This window comes from Equus quagga, chromosome 17, assembly GCF_021613505.1.
Source record: "Equus quagga isolate Etosha38 chromosome 17, UCLA_HA_Equagga_1.0, whole genome shotgun sequence".
Classification (NCBI taxonomy): domain Eukaryota; kingdom Metazoa; phylum Chordata; class Mammalia; order Perissodactyla; family Equidae; genus Equus; species Equus quagga.
Genome location: NC_060283.1, coordinates 16,797,366 through 16,821,180, shown reverse-complemented (window position 1 = coordinate 16,821,180; position 23,815 = coordinate 16,797,366). Strand labels below are relative to the sequence as shown.

The 23,815-nt window shown below is 35.2% G+C and overlaps 1 protein-coding gene and 1 pseudogene across 1 annotated transcript; both read left to right on the top strand.

Moving 5' to 3' along the window:
- The first annotated feature begins 2,497 nt into the window (after positions 1–2,497).
- On the top strand, positions 2,498–3,430 carry LOC124229205 (olfactory receptor 4A15-like). The gene has a single exon (XM_046644304.1). The coding sequence runs from the start codon at positions 2,513–2,515 to the stop codon at positions 3,428–3,430; it is 918 nt and encodes a 305-aa protein (XP_046500260.1). The 5' UTR covers positions 2,498–2,512.
- A 16,393-nt stretch (positions 3,431–19,823) lies between these two features.
- LOC124229324 (olfactory receptor 4A16-like) lies at positions 19,824–20,811 on the top strand (annotated as a pseudogene).
- The last annotated feature ends 3,004 nt before the right edge of the window (positions 20,812–23,815 follow it).

Sequence of the window (23,815 nt, the reverse complement as noted above, 5' to 3'; positions counted from 1 at the left end):
AACACAGACTTTATCAACTTGCCTGTCTGAAACTATGTGACAAACTTCATTTGCATTTGAAGCAAGTTTTAAATGATTTGTCCTGAAATTCACATTCATCATCTTCTGGAAGTCAGTTCAGATGTCATCTGCAAAGACATAGCTTAAAAAGTTTGACTGTTTTGAAGATCATGATTAAACAAGAGAATGTTTATATATTTCGCTTCTGCCCAGACTGGACTTTTCCCCTTTGGTGATTTGACCTCAAGTTCTTCCTTTATGATTTCCCCCCCAGAGGACATGATTCTGAAAGTCCTCTTCTACATGGTGATGATGCTAGTGGGAACTCTGGAGATGCAGTCTGCCTTCAAAATTATGATTAAGGTCCCAGTGAATTTAATTAAAGAAGAATCATCCCTGGAGATGCACCAGCTGAAGGACTCAATGTGTGCTGTGGTTCAAATGTAGTTGAAGTGTGTACAGATCTTTGTCTTTACCTCAGAAAGTTTTGTCTGTACCAGTATTCAAATGACTGGTTTTTCAGGAGTTGAAATGATGGATTCAGAACATAATAAGGTTTGTATATAAAATTATTCTCCATCCTTCTGGCAACCCAGATTCAATGATGCTGTATGAAGACAGGCCAGTATCACTGATTTAGAATTGAAATGTTGTAAATGCTGTTTCCCTATTTCACTTTTATTGTATAAAACGGAAACTGCAAAATATTTATCTAAACAATTCCAAATTTTCTCTTGCACAAAGTTACTTCTTTGAACCTCAAAATACTGATTTAATATCTATTTGGTGTTAGGACAGATTCTGCCAAAAATGAAGATTTTCAATCTCTTTGTTCACAATAAAGATTCAGACTTCGTTAGGTTACAGACATTCATATTCATTTAGAAAATCCCAAAAATTTAAAAGGTAATATGTATCTGAAAGAGTGAAATGAATCTGACTTCCCGCATACATGGAAAGAGTTGGTTACACAGAAACATGTCAAGATCCAGTGATGGTGCATGTGTTATCTTGCTCTCTGTGCTCACAGAGATGGCAGCAGTGCACGAAGGACAAGGGAGAAGGTACCACAACCTAGAATCTGAGTGAAGTGACTTTCTCATTATGCAGGTAACCCAGTAAGTATTTTTCTACAAAAGATACTGACCTAGGCTTTACATTTTGCAAGAGGACGTTGGTGGTGTGGTAATTCACATTCTTTTAAAAGTTCTTCTATGTAATTCTGATAATCAGCAATAACATGGATCCTTTGTGATTACTAAAATATGTGGAAATTGAGTCAATTCTATAATGCTTTTACCCATATTTTCATATTATAAAGATTCAAAATAATTTACTTCCTCAACATCAGTGTTTTTCAAAAGTACTTTCAACTGTACCTATTTAGGGATATTTTAATGGGCAAGTATTTCTAAATTTCATGATTTCAATTGATATGTTCTCTAAACCTTGTTTGTTAACCTGTTAAAAACTAGAGAATGATGTAGCATATTACTTAAATTCCTATTTTTCTGTTCACAGGTGAGTTTGAGCATCCTATCATATGTTTGTTGGCCATTTGGATGCAATCTTTATTCAATTGCTTGTTTATATGACTTGCCCAGATTTCTATTGGTTTGTCTTTTGCTTGTTAATTGCTTAGAGCTCTTTGTCTATTTTGATGTTAACTCAGTATATGTCCTCTAAAATATAAATCTTTTCCCCAAACTACTTTCTTCTATTGATCGTATGTTATCCTTTCTTAAATCCTTAAAATTTTTTGAAATTGTCAAATATGTCTATTTGGGATGTTAATTACTATTTAAGAAGATACTTCCACCCACACAATGTAGAAAGCCATCTCCTTTATTAAATGGAAAGTAAATATGTTAAATATTGCTTTAGTTTTTCATTATACTTTTAATCCATTTTCATTTTATTTGCTTGTAAGGTATTAGCCATATATACAGTTTTATTAGCTTACAGATGGAAAGCTAGTTAGGGAAACCCATTTATTGAATAAAGTGTCTTTTTCCTACATATGACTCTAATTACTTGTCTCTCCATTAGTCTATAAGATTATTGAGATTATGGGGTCGGCTCCGTGGCCGCATGGTTAAGTTCCTGTGCTCCGCTGCAGTGGCCCAGGGTTCAGATCCTGGGCACGGACATGGCACTGCTCGTCAGGCCACGTAGAGGTGGCGTCCCACATCCCACAACTAGAAGGACATGCAACTAAGATATACAACTGTGTACAGGGGGGATTTGGGGGGATAAAGCATAAAAAAAGAAAAGATTGGCAACAGTTGTTAGCCCAGGTGGCAATCTTTAAAAAAAAAAAAAGATTATTGAGGTTAGGGACTATGTTTTTAGCAGCCTTATAATCTCTGAATGTACTGGAACATGATAAATCATAATGCATATTTGCTGAATGAATAAACAAATTATCTTAAGATTTCAGGAAGTCACTAGTAATAATCATATTTACAGGTAATTTGTCCTGAACTTTGGAATAAGACATAAAGGGGAACCTATGGAACAAAGGAACAATGTGACTGAGTTTGTCCTCTTGGGGCTCACTCAGAGCCTTCAGGGTCAGAAAATATTATTTGTTGTGTTTTTGCTCATCTACATTGTGACAATGGTGGGAAACCTACTCATTGTCTTGACTGTGGTGGTCAGCCGAATCCTGGATGCCCCTATGTACTTCTTTCTTGGCTGCTTATCATTTATGGATGTTGTTTATTCTACTACATTTGCCCCTAATAAGATTATAGACTTACTCTATGAGAAGAAAACCATTTCCTTCCAAGCTTGCATGAGCCAGCTTTTTATAGGGCACTTATTTGGTGATGCTGAGATTTTAATCCTAGTGGTCATGGCCTGTGACCGGTACGTGGCCATCTGCAAACCTTTGCATTATTTGATGGTCATGAATCCACGGGTGTGTGTTTTGCTGCTTCTGTCAGCTTGGTTTGGAGGTTTTTTGCACTCTACAGTTAAACTTTTCTTGGTTTACAACTTGCCCTTCTGTGGCCCCAATGTCATTGACCACTTCGTCTGTGACATGTACCCCTTATTAAAACTTGCCTGCACTGACACCTACATTATTGGTCTCACTGTGATTGCCAATGATGGGGCAATCTGTGTGGTCATCTTTATGCTCTTACTCATCTCCTATGGGGTCATTCTGCACTCCCTGAAGAATCTTAGTCAGGAAGGGAGGCGCAAAACCCTATCCACCTGTGGCTCCCACATCGCTGTGGTGGTCCTCTTCTTTGTCCCCTGTATTTTTATGTATGTGAGACCTCCTTCTACCTTACCCATTGATAAATCCTTGATTTTATTTTACACTGTTATCACCCCTATGTTGAACCCCTTAATTTATACTCTGAGAAATGGAGAGATGAAAAATGCCATGAAAAAGCTCTGGAGTAGAAAAAGAAAATAAGGCTGCAGAGAATTGTCTCACCTGTTTTCAATGAAGAATTGCTCCTTCCAGGAAAGCCGTGTGTGATTATCTAACTGTCATAAATTGCTCCTCATGTTTAATAACTTGGGCATGTTGAAAAACATTTATTATGTGAATACGTCCCACGATCAAAATATATTTTTTAAGATTTTCATAATTTCCTAGCTCAAAATTTTGTTTTAAATATATTTTTAAGATTTTCATAATTGCTTAGGAAAATATATGTTAAGTTTGTGTGCAAAATGTCTCTGTTGAGACTATAGTTTTATGTTCTACGTCTTGAGTTATACCATAGTTAATACTGTAAATTTAGTTAATCAGACTTTCTCATGTTTCTCTCTTAATGTAATATTTTTTAGAATTAATAGTGCTCATTACAAATTTTCAGAAAAATAAACTAAGAAATAAGATGTAAAAACTTGGTTCACTCCTCTCCACATAGACAGCCCATATTAATATTTGAAGTATGTATCTTATGTTTGTATCTGCAAGACACTTTAAATATGTAATTTTGTTCATAATGCTTAGCATGTTATGGTTGAAGATGCACGATGCTTCAAAGTTCTAATATTAATGATGAGGCTAAGTAAATAAAATAATTTGAGTGAGCAAGGCTGATATGCAGAAAAATAACTAAATATTATGTATTGTTCTGATTGGGAAATCATAGTATTTCCTCAAGTGGAACAACTTTATTTGGTGTTAAATTTTAATAAAGATGATCCATTAATCTTCCCAGATAGTTTAGTATATCTGATAATACTTCTGCTATTTTTCAATATCCCTATCTCCTTTCTTTGCTTATAGTGTTTCATAACCTTCTGTAGTGACCCAGGCCCTACCTTTCATATGAAAAATTAGCACGATCTATAATCCATGAGATTCAAATATACAATACAGAACTCTACGTCAGCTATCTTCGGAGATAGTATTGTTAAGAAAGATGCTGACAATATATGCTATTCTTACCTCTTTTATTAATGAAATGCAGGTTATTAGGTAATACAGAAGCCAGAATCTATTGTTTCATGGGACAGAGACCTAAATCATAAAATCCTCTCTCTCTTTGAATAGAGCTTGAAACAAAATATTATCTGTCTCTAAGATGGTGGAAGCATATGGTTAAAGAGACCCCTGATTCTGCCTCCCTTATATAGTGTGCATTCCAAAAGTGCTAAGGTTATGGGGAAACGGGCCCTTTTCATTGGTAATGACACAGTATGAGAAACCTTATATCCTGATTTTTACCCGTTATTATTACATGGAGGTTTCTTATCACTTCAAAATTTTCTCAAAATAATACTATTCACGAAATGGTATCAAGTATTTGATTTTATCAGACTTTATATAATTAACTCCTCCATTTTTGGACATTGCCATAGACTGAAAATTTGAGCTCCCCCCAACCCAAATTCACAAGTTAAATCCTTTATAACATGGTGGTGTTTGGAGGTGAGTTTTTTTGGAAAAGATTAAGTCATGAAGGTGGAGCTCTCAGAAAAAGTATTAGTGTCCTTATAAAAGAGACCCCAGGGGCTGGCCCTGTGGCAGAGTAGTTAAGTTCACACACTCCACTGCAGGCGGCCCAGTGTTTGGTTGGTTTGAATCCTGGGCACGGACATAGCACTGTTCATCAAACCATGCTGAGGCGGCGTCCCACATGCCACAACTAGAAGGACCCACAACGAAGAATATACAACTGTGTACCAGGGGGCTTTGGGGAGAAAAAGGAGAAAAATAAAATCTTTAAAAAAAAAAGAGACCCCCAGAGAGCTCACTTGATCCTTCTGCCCTATGAAAAAAGATGGCTATTTATGAACTAGAAAGCGAGTGCTCACCAGACATGGAATCAAACAGCACCAGGATCTGAGACTTCAGAGCCTCTGGAACTGTGACAAATAAATGTTTGTTGTTTAAGCCACCCAGTCTACGGTATTCTGTAATAGCGGCCCAAATGACAGACATTTATTTAATTTTCAAATTTGAATAGTTATTTCAATTGATGAAATTGAAATCTTTATTCATTACGTATGTCCATTGGTCTATAAGTTCCTTGAAGTCATGGAAAGTTACTTAGCTGTCTTTGGGCACTCTGTTCATTACATAATGCCTGGGAATAGAATCCATTTCATAAATTTTATTGTTACTTTTTTCCTTGAATTCTTGTTCTAGTGGAGTGAGAATTTTTACCGATGAATTTTGATGAACTCTTTCTACATTAAACATATATATTTGTTGTAAATATTTGCTCTTCTTTGTTATTTTCAACAAATGTTAACCTTGTGTTATTTATGCTATGATTATGGGTATTTTTATAAAAAGATGTTATATTTTAATATTCTTTTACTTTTTGATTTCTTCTATCACATCACTCTTGTAAAATTCCATTTTCTCCAGTGATTTTATAAATTTTAACCTCTTGGGTTTTTTAGTAACTTTTTAAGAAAACTTTATTTTTTAACCCATTTAGAATTTAATTTTGTTTGTGATTAGGAAATATCTAAGCCTATCTTCCACAAACAGGTAAAACAATCTGCCAACATTGTTATTAATTTCAGCAGTAATTTGAAATTTTCCTATGTAATATTTCATTTTATACACTTAGAAGGTTTAATTTGGGGGCCATTTCTCCTCTTTTTCCTCCTCCTCCTTTTCCTTCTCCTCATGTTCTTCTTCTTTGGTGTATTCCCCTACCACTAACATACTGTGTCAGTGGTCAAGGATTTTTAATGTGTACTTACACTTACTAGGATAATCTCCCCCAATTACTCATCTTTTTCAAAAGTTTCCTGCAATTCCTAAATATGTATTTTTCCTGATAAATTTTAGGGGCATTTTTTAACGTTTGTAAACTTCTCATACAAATATATTTAGAATTTCATGACTCTACATATTTATTTTAAGGAAAATAGCACATTTTAATATCTTGTTTTCAACTGATAACTGGGTGGTCTGTAGGATCCAGAACACTTCAATTCACATTCATGTTATCTTGGAGGTGATGACTGCAAGAGACCCACGGGGTCCCTCTCATTATGCATTTGGATGCAAGAACACAAGAAAGATAGTCAGACTTTTTATGTGATACTCAGGGATGCCAGAAGTAGAGGGTTGAAGACTTCAGGCCAGTTAAGGGCTATGTCCAAAAATATCATGCTGTCACTTTTTAATTTTCTATTGCTCAAAGCAGTTACATGGCTTGCCCAGATTTGGTGTATTGGAGAAATAGAAGACACCATTCGACGGGGGACTGGCAAAGTCACATTGCAGAACAGCGTGTGGAATGGGAGCTATTGTATTCACTTTTGGAAAATACGATCATCTACATCTCTGAAAGGGCATGCTGGGAATTTCTTTCAGATTGACTTGAATCTATAGATCATTTTGGAGTGAACACCATCTTAACAATATTGAATTTTCTAATTCCTGAACACTATATATGTATTTATTTAGGTATTTTCAAAATTTATTTTTGAAAAGTACTTTTTGGTATATGGATGTTGCTCATTTTTTCCAATTGTTGCTGATGCTAATATACAGAAATACAATTGAATATTTTATTTGGACCTTGAGTGCTACAAACTTGCTAAATACACTTATTTCTAGTAATGTCTATAGATTCCTTAGGATTTTCTATGACACAATCAATCATGTTGTCTACTAAAAAGGGATAGTTCATTTCTTTTTTTTTTTTAAACTTTTAAAAATTTTTTTTGAGGAAGATCAGCCCTGAGCTAACCACCACCAATCCTCCTCTTTTTGCTGAGGAAGGCTGGCCCTGAGCTAACATCCATGCCCATCTTCCTCTACTTTATGTGTGGGATGCCTGCCACAGCATGGCTTTTTGCCAAGCAGTGCCATGTCTGCACCCGGGATCCGAAGCAGTGAACCCGGGGTCGCTGAGAAGCAAATCGTGCGAACTTAACCACTGCACCACCGGGCTGGCCCCGGGACAGTTCATTTCTTTGAAAGACCTAGGAGTATTTTTCCAATTTCTTTTTTAGTCATTTTCAGAAGTATGTTTTTTCTATATTTTACCTATTTTATTTGCTATCAAATTTATTGGAATAATATTTTAATAACAACCATAATTATTAATTAAAAGTCAGAAGGATCTACATCATGTTTTCCTCCTCTTATTGCTGCTATTGGTAGTTTGAATTTTCCTCTCTTTTCTCTTGATCATTCTTGCTAGAAATTGATCAATTTTGCTGTAAATGTACCAACTTTTGGTGTTTTGATTTTCTCTATTTTATGTTTCCTACTTTATTAATTTTTTTATCTTATCTTTATTACGGCATTTCTTTTACTTAGGCTTTAGTTTACTCCTCTTTCTCCAGCTTTTTAAGATAAAAGCTTAGTTGCTTTTAAGCATTTATCTTTGATATAAGCGTTTAACGCTGTAGATTTCCTTCGAAGTACTGTTTTGGTTGCATCTCACATATTCCAACATGTTTTTATTACTTAGTTCTAAACACCTACTTATTTCTATTATGATTTCTTCTTTGATTCATGAGTTCTTCAAATATTTATTGCTATTTCCAATTTTTGGAAGATTTTCTAGGTATCTGTATTTGCTTTCTATTTCTGCAAGACACATACCACTTTGTAGCTTGAACAAAACACAATTCTAATCTCACAGTTTCAGAATGTCAGGAAAGTGGGCATGGCTTAGCTGGTTTCTCCACTTCAGGGTCTCTCACCAGGCTATAATCAAGGTGTTGGCCGGGGCAACAGTCACATATGAAGGCTCAGCTGAGGAAGGATGCACTTCTTAGCTTACTCACATGACTGTTGGAAGAATTCAGTTTCTCAACATAAATTAAAAATCTCTTTGGAGCGAGCCCCATGGTGTAGTGGTTAAGTTCAGCACACTCAGCTTCAGCGGCCCTTGTTCTTGGTTCACATCCCATGCATGGGCCTACACTACTTGTTAGCCATGCTGTGGCAGCAATACACATATAAAGTAGAAGAAGATGGGCACAGGTGTTAGCTCAGGACTAATCTTCCTCAAGCAGAAAAAGCGAGGAGAATTGGCAACAGATGTTACCTCATGGCTAATCTTACTCAGTAAAAAAGAAAACAAAAAACACCTCTTCAAATTGTAATTCCAATTGCATTCCACTGCCCTTTGAAATTGTTGTCATACACTTTTACTACACATTTTATCAACTCCTGAATATATTATTACTTTCTTTAAATGATTAATTTTTAAAAGCATTTAAGAAAAAATGAAAAAATAATCTGTTTTATCAATATATATCTTTTCCACTTTCTTCATTCATTCTATAAATCCCAATTTTCATATGATATTGTTTTCTTCAGCCTGAATAATGTATTTTTGCATTTCTTGCAGTGTAAGTCTGCTGGTTATGACATTTTCACCCCTCAAATACTGAGCTGATTTCTCCTCTGTGTATACACAGGTTGTGACTACATTCAGCTCAGCTGAAAAATAGCTGAAAGACTGAAAGAGTGAGCAGAAATTTCAGCAGCTTCCCAGTGCAGAGGTATGGGAAATGAGTTTGGAGTTCAAGTTTTGCCAGTTTAGAGTGACTAATTAAATGTATCAGATGTTCCACTGAAACCCAAGAAGGTCCATGCCTCAGGATTAATGCCTATATCGCAGGGTTAAGGACTATTCTATAGGACTTCTAGGCATTCCCCTATCAACTGGACTACTCCTTTTCCTTATTTACCCTTTATAATCTCCACCATTTAATAGTTCAATTGGGTCAACAGAGGCATTGCATTATAGCTTTCCTACAAATAATACAAGTTTAATTCTCAGGTAAAGCACTAAATAAACTGTAGTCAACTTCTCCCACTAAACTCAAATGAAATTGAATGCCTTTTCTTAGCATTAACCAAAGTCACTGATGCGATAGAGAGTATATTTTGGCCAGATTGATCAGTTATACTTCACTAACCATTTGTATCATAGCTCTCATATCCTCCCAAGCTTCTTCTTTTGAAAAACAAACTATGATTTTATCAGTGTAATGAATAGACTTACTTTGAGTATGGCCATATCTAAATTTCATTTAAAAAATATGGCAGTATTTTAAGTATATATATCCTTGGGAAAAATGTTAAACATCCATTGTATTCCTTTCCACATAAAAGCAAATTATGCCTGACATTCCTTTGATTCTCAAAGTTCATCTGGAAGCATAAAGATACACAAATTACAATTAAATTTTGAAAGAGCAATGAGTCATTCTAGATGATAATACAGATTATAATGTTGCAACAATTAAAATCATGTGGTACTGGCTCAAAAAGAGATATATATATAAATGAATAAAAGGAATTATAAATTAACCAAATTTCACATATATATTTAAAATGAGGGTGTTTCAGTTAGGATACTTTTGCTTGTAGATGGTGGAAAACTCAACTCAAATTGTTTTGAAATATAAACATATTTCTTGATTGGCTAAGATAACTGCAAACTTCAAAGTTAATGAAGCTTCGTAGTTGATAAAACGAATCAGTTATGTTATAAAGAAGTTCTTTTATTTATTCATCATGTCCCATTTGTCACAGTGTTGGATTTATCTTAAATCGGGCTTCCCTAGCACTAGAAGGATTGCTATATGTAGCATGTCAGAGAGAGCTTCTTTCTATGACTCTGGTGGAGGTAATTGACCCCACTTTTCAGGTGGAAATGGAGATGCTAGAACACAGTAGTGGCAAGGAAAATTATTTTTATCTCTAAAGTTATCCACTTGGCTACCTCTTGCTTCTCTCATCCAATTGTGACAGTAAATGAGACAATACAGGAACCTTGGCCTGAAAAAGATATAATGAAGATGTGATTAGACCTTTTTGGGATGAGGTTCTGGGCTACCTCTCTAGGTAAGTCACTGAGACCAGTCATGGTGTTAGCAAAAGGCAAAATGAGAAGAACTGAATTGATAATGAAGGAAGAAGATGATAAGCAGAAATTGCACCTCTAACATCAGCTGCAGTGGCAATGGACATAGTTTATCCCTCTAACCATTCTCTTCTAATTTTCCCCCAGAAAGAGAATCCCAGAGGACCTGTATCCATAACGTATATGAAAAAATGGACTCAAGCAGCAAAAGGGGTGGACTGTGGTGTATATGGTGATGTACTACTCTGCTCTCCCTTTAGGGAAGAAGAATTTATTGCTCCTGTTACTGAGAGTGTTGTTAGTAGTCACCCTCCTCAAGATTAGCTTCATCAAGGTTCACATAAGTTACAGAAAGCCTCCTCATCAAAGATCTCATGCCCTTTCCCAGAGCAGTCCCTCATTGCCTCCAGATCAATAATTATATTCAAGCATCAGTAGAGCCTAAGGAGGAAACACAGTTGTGTTTTAGAAGGAAATAGTTTATTTGATTAAAAAAATGCAGAATCTGGGTAATGTGTACTGGTAATAGCTGGAGTAACATATATGGAATGGATCTCTTAGATATTGAAACAGAGAAGGGCAAAATATAAGGCTACATGGGGAAAGTTTATTAGCATGGGGATATTCTCTCATGAATATGCATGACATAAAATATAAGATGACTAAATATTACTGAACACATACTGTATGCTAAACATATAGGAGACTATTCTAAACTTTCAGAGTAGGGTCTCTCAAGTGGCACCATAAGTCAGCTTTCAGTAGGCCATTCCCATGTTCTATTCAACTAGTTGCTTCTAGGTGATGGGCAATATTGTTACACCAGTGAATTCTATGGTGGTGAGCAATTTGTTTTATTTGATTTACCATAAAACGTGTCTCCTGGTTAGAGATGACAATGAGTGGAATACCATGTCAATGGACACAAGATTCTGATCCATGAATAATAAGGCAGAAGGAAGCACTGCAAGTAGAAGGGACAAATATTTACCTAGAATATATGATGCCAAGATGCTGTCTCCTCTAGGTTGAGGGGTTTCAATGAAGTAAACTGCCACAAGTTGTTGGCTAGTTTCCCTAGAGAATTGTGCCCTATAAGAAAGTAAGTGATGGACTTTACTGATAGAATTTTTGATATTCAGCAGTAGTAATAGCCAGATAAAGACTGGTGAAAGATAGATCATGTTGTTCACTGAGCGTACATAGAGCATTCATCTCTGCCATAGTCACCACAAAAGTGACTGGGGAAAAGGCTGAGTGATATGCACAAGACAGGTCCTCTTGTCAACCAGACTTTTGAGACCCTTCTCTGCAGTGGATTATCTCTGTTAGGTACTTATATAAGAAACAAACTTTGTCACATTTGGTGTCCATTCTAGGGGATCCATCTACATACCACTCCTCCGAACTGCTTTATGTCCATTCTTCCATTTATTTTCCTTTCCTTCAACAGTGCATCAAATCTGTAGTGACTGTCCATGAGTCAGTGCGGGACCATAACTCAGGCCATTTCTCCTTCCATGTGAAGTGGAAAACTATATATACTGCTCAAACTACTGCTTACTGGGAGGATTTTCCTTCACTACAATCCTTCAAGACCATGTTGAAGTGAGAATGCAGTGCAGCAATTGCCTGCTTTTGGTGATTGCTGCCAAAATACGCAGATTTATTCATACAGTTGCTTTTATTTTTATTCGTTCCATTCCTCTGCTTATTTTTGTTTCACTTTTCTGCCATGTTAATAACTGCTTGAAAATAGGTTTAGGGCATTAATTTTTCAAGATTCATCATTTTTTCATACATGCAAATACGATTTTAGCTGACTCTCACAAGCTGTGATATGTTTTAATTCATTACTTTTGAACTCAAAATAATTTCTATTGTGATTTACTTTACCCATGAGTTACTTAAAAATACACTGTTTAATTTTCAAACTCACAGGAATTTTCTAGTTAGTTTTAGGTTTTGATTTTCTAGCTTATTTTGCTCATGTTCAGAGACATACCTTATGATTATAATTCTTTTTGAAATTTTTTGATAATTGCTTTATGGCCCAGCATCTAATCAATTTTGAAAAATGTTCCATGTGCTCTTGGAAAGAGTATGTATTGTGCAGTTGTTGGATGCATTGTTTTCTTATGTAGATAGATTAAATTTGTTAATGATGTTGTCTTAAGTTTTTTATATCTTTATGAATTTTTGGTGTGTGTATGTTCTTGCAATTACTGAGACTTGTGCTAATCTCTCTCTCTATTATTACTGATTTATCTCTTATTCCTTTCAGTTCAATCTGAAATTTTTAAAAAATATGTTATGAAACTATGTTTGTAGGTGCATACTAGCTTATAATTGTTATATATGATTGCTATATTGACCTTTTGCTGTTGTAAAACTTTTAAATATGGAAGTGCTTCCTGCCTTGTAGTCTACTTTTTTCTGATATCAGTATAGAAAGAATGCATTTTTTTCAGTTAGAGTTCATGCAGTTTATTCCATTGTTTTATTTTCACCTTTTATCCTCATTTAAGATGTTCATCTTGTAAGGCTCATACCATTGAGTTCGTTTTCATTTGGCGCTTTGAAGATGTTATTCCTCTAACTCCTTGCTTTCATTCCTTTTAAGAAATTGGTTTTTGGTATTATTGTTGATTCCTTGAATGCAATATGCCCTTAAGTTTTCTCTTTGTCTTTTGGTTTTATGCTATACCTTTTCTATTTATCTTATTTGAAAATTTATCCTCTTAAAATTTTATTCTTCATGAAATTTGTAACTCCCTATGAATATACAACTTAATGTCTTTCAATAATTTTGGAAAATTTCAGCCAAATATCCTCAAATATTTTGCCTACCCTAGTCTCTTTCTTTTATCTTTCTGGAATTATAATTAAATTAAATGTATGTTGGAGTTATGCACTGTGCCTTTTAAATGTATTTTGTGTTATTTTCTGCATTGTCCATCTTTTTATCTCTCTCTGCTTCTGTTTGTGTATTCTCTTCCAGTCTTATTTCCCATTTACAAATTCTCTATTCATATGTGTCTAATTTGCTGTTAAACCCAATGATTGACTTCTTAATTTCAGTTACTTTAGTTTTCAAATTTCTTTGATTCAATTTATTACCCATCTTGTTCTTTAATTATTTGAACATACTACACATTTTAAAATGCTTGTTTTTTTATAGTCTGGATCATCTATATCTGTTTCTACTACTATTGCTTTTCAATTAGGCCTTGTATTTTCCTGTGCTTTGCTATTTTTGTTTTTGTGCCAGATTTTATATTTTAAAACATGGAGAGATAATTCAAGGATTTTATGATGTTTTCTTTGTTGAGAGAGGATTTCATTTTGTTTACAGCTGTCAGTTAAGTTGGGGGAAAAAATCCTAGATAGCCTAATCTGATCAAGAGATTAGATGATTCAAGATGGCTTGAGTTTCTCTAAGAGCTGTTGTATGTTCTATTTACCCAGACTCCAGGGGTGAAGCCCTTTGTGGTCTCAAATGAGAGCCTGGTTGTTTACAAAAGCCTCTTCTTGATAGACCTTGAATCCCATTTGTTGTCCCCCAGGGTAAAGCATCTGTAGGAAGTTCTACTTAACTTTTCAGCCTTTCATTTGTCATTTTTAGAATTTTAGCTCATATCTTTAGCAAAAAAAAAAAAAAAACCAAAAAACTAGGAAGTGAAGTGTTTAGCTCTTGGTTTCTCTTCTATTTAAAATATTGGCCCCATAAGGCCTTGATTCCGTTTTAGATCTCTAATGCTTTTAAACACATGCATTTTATATTTTTCTAGTTCTTCCAACTTTGCTTATTGAGAGATTTGGTGCAAAACAAGCTGTTCTTGCTTTTCCAGATGACAAATATTATCTCTCCATTTAATTTTCTAGTTTGGCAACGGATGAGGCTTATAGAGAATTACTGTGGATAATTACCTATTTTGAGGCAATGTCTATACTAGTTAATATTTTCAGTGTGCTAATCTCATCGGAGACATAAATTCAGCTTCTGGGCTGCTGTAGACATCATCTATCTAGCAAATTCTTTCACTTCATTCAGTTACGCAGAAAGCATTAGTAGTTCTTTGCATTCAGCTGGAAGGGACATAGAGAACTATGCCTATGTATATATTGGTTCTCCAGCTCTGAGTCATAATTTAGTTCACAGTAACCTTGATCATATCAGATAGTTCTCCTAAATTAAGGGCAACATCTATATTTTTTGCTATTCACTGATAAGAGAGGACCAGTGTTTCGATGTATTCTTTAAATCATAGAAATAATCCATATAACATTTCAGGTTATCCTCCGTTTATTAGCTAAGCTGAAAACTTCCAACTTTTGGTGTGGCTTAGCACATAATAAAGATCTTGAGGTGGTTCATATAGGTATTTAATGGCTCTTTACCTAAGACCCTTACGACCTAGAAAATGCAATATTAAGCTGAAGATATGTGGAGATGAACATGCTCAGTGGAGCCCATAGCAAGTCATATTACAACAAATAACAATGGAAGATCTCATAGATTTTGATGTACAGGAGGGCTCTTGTTGAAACATAAGACCTTCTTATAGAAACAGTTACTCAACTGATACTGGACTAAAATTAATGGACTTAATTAATGGACTAAAAGTCATCATGGTTCCACCTGATATTGATTCAGGCCTTGATCAACAACATCCCACCCAGAACTACAGGTCTGTGATTAACTGTCTTTTGAAGAATTGGAACATCAACTTCCATTCCTAGTCTCAAGGTTTTCTGCCTCTGAGCCTCAGCTCTTCTTGAGCAAAGGCTCTATCAGCTAGAGTAAGGACCTCTTTTGATGGTGATGTATGGATAAGGAAACCTAAAACTGATCTACCTTTCATTTTGGCTGAAATATATTTTGCCTTACTTAGATATTTCCTAATATTAAGGTCATAATTCATTATTTACTTTAACAGTTTTTTTCTTTTAAAATTACTGATGTTTCACATATTTGGGTGTTTGTTACTCTTTCTTGGCAAGAACCAAATCTTTTTTCTCTAGGGGTTTTTCTAGGAGAGAAACTTGTCCAGAAGAGGTTACTTTATTTGAGTTTGTTCCAAATTTTCTAATAAACTAATCTATAATGATATTATATTATCTTTCATTTAAAACAATATGATGTAAAAACCATAGGCTATGTCTACAGAAATAAATGGAAGAATGATTTTCGTGATAGAATGGCCCAAGAGATTTCCAGGTTGAAGTCTGTTTTCAACTGGTATCTATTCCTTTAGATGTTTCTTTGTTATGTTTTCCTTTTTATAGATGTCCCTCATCACTTGTAGGAATTTAGGGAAGTTCCCAATTTTCTGAGATGATGTTGGAGAAAAGTAAAGACATGCTTTTAATTAAGGAGGAAGTGACCTTAGGGATAAGCTATTTGAATGATTGAAAGGCTAAAACGTTCTACTCTTATCTGTGGGAATGCTTACTCATTGGCTATTCTAGGAAGTTAAATCCCAATATTTGTCTTATTAGGCACAGGGATATATTAATCGTCAGAGATGTGAATGTCATCCTAAATCCTCCAAGTAAAGTACTTTGTGGTAGTCTCACTTTAATTTACTGAAAATACATACATTCAAACGACCAATTTCAGTGTTTTAAAATTTGGGTGGGGGGGTTGTTTTGGCAAATAATAAGCTTGGCGAAGTTAATTTCCACTAATTAGGCCAGATTTACATAGTCATGAGAAAAGATCAGCTTTGTTTTTCATTGAAGAAATTTTCCCAGCAGGTGAGTATGTTCAATTATATTTGCACAGTAAATATTTATGTTGTATTTAAGTGTCTTTATATTCTAGGCATCTACAATGAATACTTCTACATTTATCAAAAGGATCAAGGTGATGGGGAGCCTGTGTGGAAATCTGGAAAGTGTGGCCACTTGAAACTATTTCCAGATCCACTTATCAACCATATATTATTATGTGTTCTATGGTCACACATAGATACATAAAATATCTAGAGTTACCTCATGTGAAGGAAGGAAGCACTGGTTTTAAAGAACAAGGGAAAAAGCAAAGAGGTGAGTTCTTGTAACAGGCGAAAAGGGCTACTCATTGAAAAGTCATATATTTAAATTCAGATATATTTAAATATAACTAATTCTTCAATTTCATATATTTTCTTGGGAAGAAGTCTGAGTTGAGTAAAGTAAGCTAGCAAAACATGGAAATAAACCAAAGTATACAAAATGTATTTGTTTTTGGTATGTCAGCCTGACAGATGTTCATTGTCCATTTTGCCAATAAATAAATAAATAAATATGTAATGCATTACAAGTACACTAATGGATTTATAATCTTGGTTCATGGGCTGTTATATGTTATGTAATATTTTAATATTTATAATTACTTTTAGACATTTAAAGTAGAGAATTAAAAATCATATATCAAATGTGATAGAATATATAGGAATGAATGGCTATTTTGTTCTGAGGGCTTGATAATGGCATTTATGTGGGAATTTTTTAAAAGAGTCACTGCAACCATGTTTGTACATATTCATTAAGAATCCCATACTCGGGGAAGTACCTTGCTTAGTGTCACTTAGAGAGGCATAAAACTGTAATTATAAACAGCTTTGATCTTTTTCTACCCATAGGATTTTAGTTTGCTTTGTAAAAGACCATATTCTTAAGAAACTATGTTAAATGACAGTTTTAAAATAGAGAAGTGTTAGCTTAGTGGTCTAATCTGAAAGCCTAGTAATACTATCTTTTGTTTTTTATAGTATCAAATCTTTCACGACTTACACTGGAGAATAGTTTATATACCTATTTTTCACATATAAATAATTTACCTGGCTAATAGAAGATTCATCCTGGTGAAATCCAATATTGATTATTACTAAGAGTAAGTGCACTAGATTCTGCAGAGAGTCAGGAGTGAAAAAAATTAATTGTATGTAGATGACCTTCTTCCCTTATGTTCTTCAACAGGCGCACCTTTATCAATCTATAGCTTCAGCAATGACAGAACTTCTGAATTGAGTGGGAACAGTGATGTGAGCAAGTCTGTGGAATGTTCCTCACAGTGGGCTCCTACAGAAAGCTCAGACTTTCCTGCACATGCCCTCCCCCCACCAAATCCATGTGAATCGAATCAACTTGTCTAGATTTGAGGTTTAGTAATTGTGTAATGTTTTTGAGCAGTGAATAATCTGAATGTAGTTATACAGTTCTCTCTTGTTTAATTTTGTCCTAACCATCAGATGTAGAGCCTCTAGCTTCACTTAATTATCACATTAATATTCTTATTTACTAGTATTAATATTCTTAAATCTAACTTTTCCTTCCTGATTTTATCTTTCTTTTCTTTCACTTTCTACTTTTTTCCTGGTATTCTGCTTGCTTCTAGTTAAAATACATCTAGTTAAAATACCTACATGAGTAGGTAAATGTTATTGCTCATAGATAATAAGACATACCATTTTATCTTATGCTTCTATTGGGATTCATGAATTATAGATATAATATTCTTTTTATCCTGGACAATGTTTATAATTCTTACCAAATTGAAAAACATCCAGATGTCTTGTTCTGATGCAATGTTCACAGCGAAGCACTTAAGAACATTAATAATAGGTGTCTTTCATTGAGCCTTTATCAGGTGTCAGGCTCCTACCATGTTCTAGGCACTGTACTTGTAATAAAACAACAACCCTAAGAAGTAGGCATTATTGGTATCTTGATTCTAAAACATGATGAACCTGAGGCACAGAGAAGCTTAATAAGTTGCACAAGGTCACCTAGATAGTAGGTGGCAAAGCTAGGATTCCAACACAGACAGTGCAGCTCTAGAGTCCACGTTACTCACTACTGTGCTGTGTTCTCTCTACAAGTATGTTCTGGATCTTAAATAGGCACGCACTGAGTGAGAAACTTATAGTCATTATTTGCTCTCTATAATTGTCAAATCCTATAACCACTGGCTATCTTTTCTCAAGTGATGGTGATATGTTGGAAAGTTTTATTTAATTATAAAAATATCAAGAAAGAAAAAATATCATCAGCAGAACAGAATAAGGTGGAGCTGCACTAACAGTATCATAGAAAGTTGGACTGGAAAGGATTTGAGAAGGTCTAGTTCAACCCCTTGGTTTTCCAATGAGCAAACTGAGCAGGCTTATAATTACATTTTGAAAATGACTCTGACTCATACCTTTTTACACTGAACTTGAACTTTTCCCTTGAGTATGCCGCCTTTTCTAATCTGAGCACTGAAGTTGTCTTTTTGAGTTCTCTCAGTGCCTAAGTATTATAAATAAAACTATGTCCCCTTGTCCTCTACCTCTCTTTTCAGCGTCTATTTCTCCTCCCTCACTACCTTTCTCACCCCAAGAGTTTTGAAAAAATATACTAGCTGCTAATGTAATAGTTGGTGATAGTCATGAGCCATTTCAGTTCAAAAATATTTGGGCCAGCCTGGTGGCACAGCAGTTAATTTCACACGTTCCTCTTTGGTTGCCCAGGGTTTGCTGGTTCAGATCCCAGGTGTGGACTTACACTCTGCTTGTCAAGCCATGCTGTGGCAGGCATCCAATATGTAAAGTAGAGGAAGATGGGCACAGATGTTAGCTCAGGGCCAGTCTTCCTGAGGAAAAAGAGAAAGATTGGTGGCAGATGTTAGTTCAGGGCTAATCTTCCTCAAGAAAAAAATATATATATATTTGCTAAAAATTTATATAGTGTCATGTGTGTTAAGGTTTGAGGGATAGGCAAAGATTAAATGGAGAGAATTGCAACTTGTTAAAAAGCTGACAGAGGGTCAGTCCAAGTAGTTGCTACAGGGAACAATACGCTAAATAATTTTGTAGATATTTGATACAGTTCAAAGTCTAGTTTCTTTAAATTTAATGAGAGATTCATGAAGACTGAAAGTCTTTCAAGACACGAAGGATTGAGCATGTAATAGTGGAATATCATAGTATTAAGTGAGTTATTCCAGAAGGGACATTATTTTGGTACTTTATAGATCATTTTGTAAAGGTACTCACTACAAATACCATCAACTTAATGGTCTGACTCCATGCCAGTTTATTTAGAGTTTATCACCACCACCAGAGAGTAAGTTTCTGGAGAACAGGAACCCTTTCCCTGTTCATCATTGCTGACTTGTGCACCAAGAACTGACACAATTTAAATGTGAGACTGACTGTTGGGCCTTTGCTTACTCTTCTCCACAGAAGATTCACTATGACTTTGAGATAGAACCTCTTACTTGTAGCCCCAACAAAATCATCTGAGGAGAAGTAGAATTGTCAGAGGAAGATGTGATGGGCTCTTTGGTAGAAGAACTTGGCAGATATTTACTAAATGTTTATTGTGTGTAAACCGCTGTAGAAGACATAATGGTGAAGATGTGCCTGTAACATAATGGATGTACTCATAGTCACATTCACAATTTCATTTCAGGTCCCATTCTTCTGAGCACTAATCCCTGAAACAGGCCTTAGAGAAGAGCAAATGGGAAATAGTAACAATGTAACAGAATTTGTCCTCCTGGGTCTCACTCAGGATCCCGAGGGGCAAAAAGCATTATTTGTCATGTTTTTACTCATCTACCTTGTGACAATGGTGGGTAAACTGCTCCTTGTGGTGACTGTTCTTGCCAGCCCCTCTATGGGCTTCCCAATGTACTACTTCCTTACCTATCTATCACTCATGGATGCAGTTTATTCCACTGTCATTTCACCCAAATTGATTATAGACTTACTCTGTGATAAAAAGACAATTTCCTTCCAAGCTTGCATGGGACAGCTCTTTCTAGAGCACTTGTTTACTGGTGCTGAGGTCTTCATTCTGGTGGCAATGGCCTATGATCGCTATGTGGCTATCTGTAAACCACTGCACTACTTGACCATCATGAATCAACAGGCTTGTATCCTGCTGGTGGTGGTGGCTGGGGTGGAGGTTTTGTGCACTCTATGGTTCAACTTCTCCTTGTGTGCAGCCTTCCCTTTTGTGGCCCCAATGTCATTGATCATTTCATGTGTGACATGTACACATTATTGGAACTTGCCTGCACTGACATCTACTTTGTAGGTCTCACTGTGGTTGCCAATGATGGAGCAATCTGTATGGTCATATTTATTCTTCTACTAATCTCCTATGGAGTCATCCTGAATGCCCTTAAAGCTTACAGTCAGGAAGGGAGGAGCAAAGCCCTGTCTACCTGCAGTTCCCACATCACCATTGTTGTCCTCTTTTTTGTTCCCTGTATTTTCATGTATGTTAGACCTGTTTCCAACCTTCCCATTGATAAATCCATAACTGTGGTTTGTACAGTTATCACGCCCATGTTGAATCCTTTAATATACACCTTGAGAAATTTGGAGATGAAAAACGCTATGGAAAAACTCTGGTGTAAAAAGTTAACCTTTGGTAGAAGAAGAATGGGTCACCCACACTGAACATGTTTGCTACTAATTCTAGAGCAACAAACAAGCAGTAAATTCTAACAATGGATGACAGTGAATTAAATGAATTCTCTAGGGATATTTTTCTTTTATTTATGCAAAAGCATTGAAAACAGTAGAATAAATTGTCCTTTGAGGTTAGAACAAATCTAACAGAGAAATTCTGGACAATGAATGAAAGGCACAGATAGTTGTCCTATTACTAGGCAAAATAAACTAACTTCATGGTAACTTTATATTTCTCAGTTTATACTGAAATGATATTTTAGAAGAAAGAGTTTTTTCTTCTCCAAAGTGTAAAGCAAGAGAACTTTCAAAATTTACTTTCACTCGGAGTAATGAGAAAGCTGTTTGGCTAATACTTAGAAGAAATTTCGGGGGCTGAAGTTCATGACTACGAACCCATTGCTTTGCTGTGATATGGGCTCCTTGGTTAAAGGCAACACTGGATGGGATCTAAGGGCAATGAATAAAAAGAATTTTGAAAATCCATGTACAGGAGTGCTATAAACAGAATGTGTCCATTCCTGTGAAGACAAACCACTACCTCTTTCATGACTAACCACGTCTGATGTAATAAACCTGACATCACCTACCTGACTGGTGGTTTATTGTGTTCTCTGAAATGGCTTTTATTGATGTTATGTTGAGCATTATGCTGTGGAGGTTTCCAGGAAAACTTTGCTGAGGACAAATCCACGTTATCAAGCCCATGCATAATATTAGAATGCTATTAGGACCAGTTATTACATGGATCCATTTAGCAAGCAGTGAGTGGTTGGAAAGAACTTGACTGATAACCACAGATGGGTCATCTTGTCACCTAGCTCATCAAGAGTCTTCTCCTTGATGTCTGGTGGGCATTTATATGGAAAAAATATCTTTACACATCATGCTCATTCTAAGAGGTACATTCAGTGCTTGTTACCTCTCATACTTTTTTGTCATCAAACTTCCAATCTTTTTCTTTCTAAGTTTTGGCCAAGCTGGCCAAGCTATGAATGTGGTAGATCTATGCCTCAGGTCATTTCTTCTTTGCAAGGTTCACAACCAGATACACCTCCTGAAATAATGCCTACTGAGGATATTTCCTATCACTGCTTCGTCTCAGGACTGTGCTTGTAGGATTGTGTGCTATAATAATATTTTCCATAACGTCAGTGCACTGTGTAACCCCATCCATACAAGTGATTATTTTGCCTTAAAAAAAAAATCTAACTGTATTAGGAGACCTCTTATGAGGCTCTAGGTGTGAATAGGAGAGAAATGATGGAGCAAAAGGAGCAGTTAATAAGGAAATTTAAAAATAGATTATCATTTTAATCTTTAAAAAAACTTTATTTTTTAGGATGTTTTAATTTTGCAGAAAAATTGAGTGGAATATACACAATTCTCATATAACCCCTGCCCCCAAATATGCATGAACTCCTACATTATTGACATCCTACAACATAATGGTACATTTGTTACATTTGGTGGATCTACATCAAAACATCATCACCTAAAATCCATAGTTTGCACTAGAATTCACTCTTGATGTTATACTCTCCATAGACTTGAACAAATGTACACTGACATGAATCCACCATTGTACTATCACACAGACTAGTTTCACGGCCCTAAAATCCTCTCTTCTCTGCTTGTTCATTCCTTCCCCCCCCATTAACCCATAACATATACTCATCTTTTTACTGTCTCCATAGTTTTGCCTTTTCCAAAATGTCATGTAGTTGGAATCATACAGAATGCAGTCTTTTCAGATTGGCTTCTTTCACTAAGTAATATGCATGTAAGTTTATTCCATGTCTTTTCATGATTTGATAGTTCATTTCTCTTTAGTTTTGAATAATGTTACCTGGCTATACCGTAGTTTATTATCCATTCTTCTATTGAAGGACATCTTGGTTGCTTTGGCAATTATAGCATGTTTTGGCAATTATGAATAAGCTTGCAATAAACATCCATGTAAGACTGTGCAGGTAAGTTTTCAAATTCTTTGGATAAATACTAAAGAACACGGTTGCAGGATCATATGGTTAGAGTATGTTTAGTTCTGTAGGAAACTGCCAAAATGTCTTCCAATGTGGTTTCACCATTTTGCATTCTTATCAGCAGTGAATGAAGAGTTCTTTTTGCTCTACATTCTTGCCTACATTTGGTGTCGTCAGTGTTTTGTGTTTTGACCATTCTAATAGGTGTGTAGCAGTATCTCATTATTAGTTTACTTGGCAATTCCCTAATGACATATGATGTTGAACATCTTTTCATATACTTACTTGTTACCTGTATATCTTCTTTGGAATGGTGTTTGTTAAGGCTTTTCCTTATTTCTTATTAAGCTTGTTTGTTTTCTTATTGAAACTTGAGTTTTAAGTGTTCTTAGTATATTTTGGATAATAGTCCCTTATTAGATATATCTTTTGCACATATTTCTCACAGTTTCTTGCTTGTCTTCTCACTCTCTTGTATTAATTTTCACAAAGGACAAGGTTTTAATTTTAATTAAGTCCAGTTTATCAATATTTTCTTTGCTGAATCCCACCTTTGGTGTTGTAACTGAAAAGTCAGCATACTCAAGATCATCTAGATTTTCTCCTATGTTATCTTTTAGGAGTTTTATCGTCTTGTATTTTACATTTAGGTTTATGATCCATTTTAAGTTAATTTTTGTGAAGACTGTAAGGTCTATGTCTAGATTTACTTTTTGCAGGTGTGTGTCCAGTTGTTCAGCACCTTTTTTTGAAAAGCTTTTCTTTGCTCCATTGTATTGTCTTTGCTTTTTTGTCAAAGATCAGTTGACTATATTTATATGAGCCTATTTCTGGGCACTCTGTTCTGTTCCATGGATCTATTTGTGAATTTTTTCATCATGACCACATTGCCTTCTTTACTGTAGCTTTATAATAAATTTTGAAGTCAAATGATATCAGTCCTCCAATTTTGTTTTCCTTCAATGTGGAGTTGACTATCCTGAGTCTTTTCCTTCTCCTAAACTTTAGAAGAATTTTGTTGATAGTCATAAAACAACTTGCTAGAATT